Source organism: Liolophura sinensis, chromosome 10 (assembly GCF_032854445.1).
Source record: "Liolophura sinensis isolate JHLJ2023 chromosome 10, CUHK_Ljap_v2, whole genome shotgun sequence".
In the NCBI taxonomy this organism is placed as follows: domain Eukaryota; kingdom Metazoa; phylum Mollusca; class Polyplacophora; order Chitonida; family Chitonidae; genus Liolophura; species Liolophura sinensis.
Genome location: NC_088304.1, coordinates 20,056,370 through 20,061,420, shown reverse-complemented (window position 1 = coordinate 20,061,420; position 5,051 = coordinate 20,056,370). Strand labels below are relative to the sequence as shown.

Here is a 5,051-nt window from a genome sequence, read left to right as displayed (position 1 = left end):
GTTTAGTTGATTGACGCCGTGGATTCGCACGAAGTCTTAGCTGATGGTCAGGTGAGGAAGTCTTGTTCCGAAACGTTGCACCAATAACATCCCTTCCTGCTTCTTTACGACACACAAATGCTCGACCGCGGAAGACAATAACCCTTACAACTATAAAAACCAGCTGGTTTGTATTCCGTCGTGTTTTGGCGCTAATTTGCTAAGGTCGACCGCCAATCGCTCAGCCGTGACCGCTTTAGGACCGCAGACAGTGACTATAACGCTTCTCATAACAAGTGGCTAGCTGGCACCTCAAACGGTTACTGACGAAAGCACGTTCTTACATTTTGTCAAAACATTTGCATCTTAAGGTACATCTGTGACACATTACAAATACATAGGCAGAAAGCACATATACGTTTACTGATAAAAGTACTTCTGGTAATAAATACATAAACTGTTTTATAAAACATTATAAATAGGCACAAACGCGAAAAAATTAAATGTTTTCTTACACACTGCAAATAGACAATTAACCACATATACGTCTACTGATATAAACGTCTTTGATATACAGAAAACAGCCGAGTACAGTTAATCTAATGAGAGAGAGTGCACGATACTGAAGCTCCCCTTTCACCTTTCTCATAGCTCTGCAAGAGCTGCCTTAACGGCTCCTCATTAAGTTTGCTGGAATCTAGGCCTCAATTCGTACACAGCCGTCAACTAAAATGAGTGAATAAGCGCTTGGGGTTTAACGTCGCACTTTTTAATATTTTTCGGTCCCATGACTTAAGGAATCCTTAGAGTGCATGTAATGTGCTTCCTTGTTGCTGGACGGATTTCCGCTGCTCTTTTATTTCGTGCTGCTTCACTGAGACGCCTTATCGAAGGCAAGTAAGCCGGCCCGCCCGAGGCATTATACTGATACGGGTCAACTATCCCATTGTACTATCCCATTTATGCTGAACGCCAAGGGAGGAAGTCACAACTTACGCTTTTGAGGTCATAAGTGCGACTCGACCCAGGATTGACCGTGGATTTACCGCTCCCAAAGCGGACGCTCTACCAACTTCAACCAAAATGAACATTCCAGGCTAATAATCGTAAGGCCATTTCTCAAAGCAAGATTCAACTCAAACTACCAAAAAAACAAAGAAAGTACATAAGCTATGAAATTAAGACGAATTTACGCAGGCTGTCAACAATTTTCAGTGACGCATCGAATTCTCCCGGCGATTGAATGAAATCAGTAACCAAATCTTGTAACATGCAACTTTATATGTCTATAGTAAAAATGTATCTAAGTTGCTCTTCATATATACATAGTGCCAGTCTAATTTAACACGGCGAATATGCAGTCTCTAACCCCGGGGTTATCGAAATAAGAGGCAGAGTGTAATGGAATCGGGACATTCCGTCCATATTTATCAAAGTTATGCGGTATTATGACGATGTGGGGCAGTAACCATCTACGTTGCCACTTGGTGAATAGTTAATGATAAAGGTACATTTGTGAGGCGAAATCTGACTCCCAACACATTACACGCACACAGCTGTAGCTACAGGCCATCTTCTATTGATGAACACACGTATGTGATACTGCAGTTGCCTTAAGCAATACTCTGCAGCAGTTTGATGAAAGTATGTCAGTGATGCCAAAACTGTTACATTACATGCACATGGATTTTAAATACCTCATAAAAAATCACTAGTGTGAATTTCGTCGTCAAAAACGGGCGTTGATGAACAAAATGCGTGTAAGCCAGAATGCACTTTAGATTGCTCTGCAGATACCGTTTATCTCAGGTCAGCTGGGAGTTAACCCAAATTTATGCGGCTGTAGATTGCATTCAAATGAATTGATCAAAAAAACAGCAGAGTTTTTTCGTCGCAGGTGAACAGGAAGGGCTGATTGATTGAGAAGTAATCTTATGCCCGGTGTAATTTCCCCTACTTGGCAAGGCTAAGTGTGGCAGTGTGTGAGATCAATTCGATGTCTGTAGTAACAGTTGGAGTTGTTATAATAGCACTTACTTATATACACTGCTATTAATAGACTGTTAGGTAGAGATGATTATACACCGTCAAGTCACAATGGTTATACACCGCCAGGTCACGATGGTTATACACCGCTAGGTCACGATGGTTATACACAGCCAGGTTACGATGGTTATACACCGTCAAGTCACGATATTTATTTACCGCTAGATCACGATGAGTATATACCGCCAGGTCACGATGGTTATACACCGTCAAGTCACGATATTTCTTTACCGGCAGATCACGATGAGTATATACCGTCAGGTCACGATGGTTATACACGATCAAGTCACGATGGTTATACACCGCCGGGTAACGATGGTTATACACCGCCCGGTCACGATGGTTATACAACGCCAGGTAACGATGGTTATACACCGCAAGATAACGATGGTTATACACCGTCAAGTCACATAAGTTATACACCACAAGATCACAATGGTTATACACCGCCAGATCACGATGCTTATACACCGTCAAGCCAGGATGGTTATACACCGCCAGGTCACGATAGTTGTACACCGCCAGGTAACGATGGTTATACACCGTCATGTCGCATTGGCTATACACCTCCAAATCAAGATGGTTATACACCGCCCGGTCTCGATGGTTATACACCGCCAGGTCACGGTGGTTATACACTGCCAGGTCATTATGGTTATACATCGGTTATGCACCGCCAGGTCACGATGGTTGTACACCGCCAGGTCACGATGGTTATATACCGACAGGTCACGAAATCTGACAAGTCTCCATAGTATCGTCTTTATGAAGCTCTGTGTACAACTGTGTACAACAATAAACTTTGACATTTTCACTTGACGACAAATGTCGATGTTATAGATAAATATTATTTACGCTACGATGTTACAATTCCAGAGCATGACTAAGACATAACTGTATTTATATTAGAACCAGAATTGATAGATTCAGGGGATAAAAATTTAAATTAGATATCATGACTAGAATATCGACTGTCTATCCTTCATGGTTGAAAACCGCTGACACCTTCTTCTCTTACATTACACAAACTTTATTAACTATTGAAATAAATTTCCTAACATACTCCTTTGGGAAAGGTTGTTTTACGTTGTTTGAGAATTGAATTGTACGATTACCGAATTGGAACGCCCAAATACTCACTACGAGTATTGTATTTAGGAATATCAGACTGAGCGCTTAGATTCTGACGCAACAGAATTCCAGGTTGACGAACTTGACTATAGTCTTTTTCTTTTAGAGAGTCGTCTATATTCAGCTGTCTGTAAAATCAGTACATCCTACACTACACCCTCAGCGAATAGACTACATTTTTCTTGATAACAAAATTTGTTAGCACCCAGCTTTAAAAAAACAGGGCTTACAGTAAGACCGATAGCAGTTTAGGAAACTGCTGCCGCCCTCCATCAAAACATGTTTAACTCCGCCCAATATCCAGCATGCCACTTGTTTTTGAGACAATGGGCTCTTACGGGTCTGATGGGCTTTAACATTATCAATTTGAGAAAGTGTTCTAACTTTATTTACCACGCAATAATCTGAACTTCAACGATATTAATATGTAGACCTTATGTTGTTACGTGCCACTGACTAAAGGCAATTTTGGTCGCAAGTATGACTGGTTTTACAGGCAGCTGAAAATACGCGACTCTCTAAAAGAAATAGACCATAGAAGCCAAAGGTTTTAACAAAATCTGCTCTCCTTGTTGCCTTGTTTGGTTTTCAGTCGCAGTATCCCTGTGTTGTATTGTATAAAAAGTTGTTGGTGTGTTTTTGTTTCTTTTCGCATGAAAAAGCTGTATAGTTTTACCGCAGTCTTACACATAGACAAATCCTCTCTACAAGGCACTCCCGTTTCCCCCACCAACAACCGGCACACCGACAAGTAAAATGCCTTGAACATTGTATTAAAGTCGCAGTCAATCAATCCACCTATTGGTCCGATAGATCGCACCATGTGCAAGAATATTTCACTTATATGGCGGCGGCCAGTATTATGGTGGGAGAAAACCGGGCCAACCATCTAGATATAAACAGTTCTGATAGGTGTTTTTATTTAAATTTAAAAGAGAATAAAGGAGACTGGTCAAGCTTCAGTTAATTTATTCATACAGTCCAGCGGGATAAACGTTGACGATTAAAACACGTTTCGGAGGTTGACTTGACCTTATGCAATCCAAATTTTGGCACCAAAGGCATTTCTCTGCTTACAAAGCTTGCCTCCGTTGCTCACTCTTAATACGGGCATATCACATCAGCATTCCTTTCACCATGGACCATCCTAGCAACCTAGATTTTTTGTTCCGCGTTTACTCGGAGCACTTTGCCTTCACGAACTTGACAGCTACTCTGTTGTTGTCATTTTTATTTTTAAATAATTTTGTGGGTTCAGTCGGAGAGTTTTTTAAACGCCCGCCTTTTGAGCCAGTTATGGGTAAACATTGCTCAATAGAAGGTTAAAAGTTTAAAAAGGGGTCCAACTACCCTGTCCTAGATAAATTTATCGCCAAAAGTAAAGATTGGAGCGAAAGTGTGCGCGATTATAAACAACAATTACTCGGATATTGAAAAACAAATTTCAAGAAAACATCGTTATCTTATCTTTTTCAACAGTATATATTATATATCTTGGAGGTATAAAATGCCCGGAATTTGCACATCCGAAAACGGCGAGCGTATATAATGACAACTTGCAGCCCGTCACATCGACTTTATATACGCTCTGCAAGTAGATCAAAAAAAAAAACGAGTTGATGTGCCATTCGAACCAACCCAACTCATACTAGGCTCGCCTCTGAAGTTTGTATTACATTTCGCTCCGTTGGAGACTGATGACGTTTTCATTTCCCTTAGGTAGTAGATGCCTGGTTGATGCCAAAAGCAAACTTTGTCATCAACAATCAGTATAAAACTGGCTATAGTAAATGTTTATCAGCTTTATTAGATACGAGAAACCAGATGCAAATTGTAACAGAGATTTATATTACATTATCAGTGAGGTCACAAAGCACCATAAAACATCTTATTAC

General features: G+C 40.6%; 1 protein-coding gene across 1 annotated transcript; it reads right to left on the bottom strand.

Annotated features, from left to right (window-relative positions):
- Positions 1 to 2,031: 2,031 nt before the first annotated feature.
- Positions 2,032 to 2,574, bottom strand: LOC135476979 (deleted in azoospermia protein 4-like). The gene has a single exon (XM_064757126.1). It carries the CDS (start codon positions 2,572 to 2,574, stop codon positions 2,032 to 2,034), a length of 543 nt encoding a protein of 180 aa, XP_064613196.1.
- Positions 2,575 to 5,051: the final 2,477 nt, after the last annotated feature.

Excerpts from the sequence above, each read along its gene's own strand:
- LOC135476979 (XM_064757126.1), bottom strand. The coding sequence starts at position 2,574 with ATGACGGTGTATAACCATCGTTACCTGGCGGTGTACAACTATCGTGAC.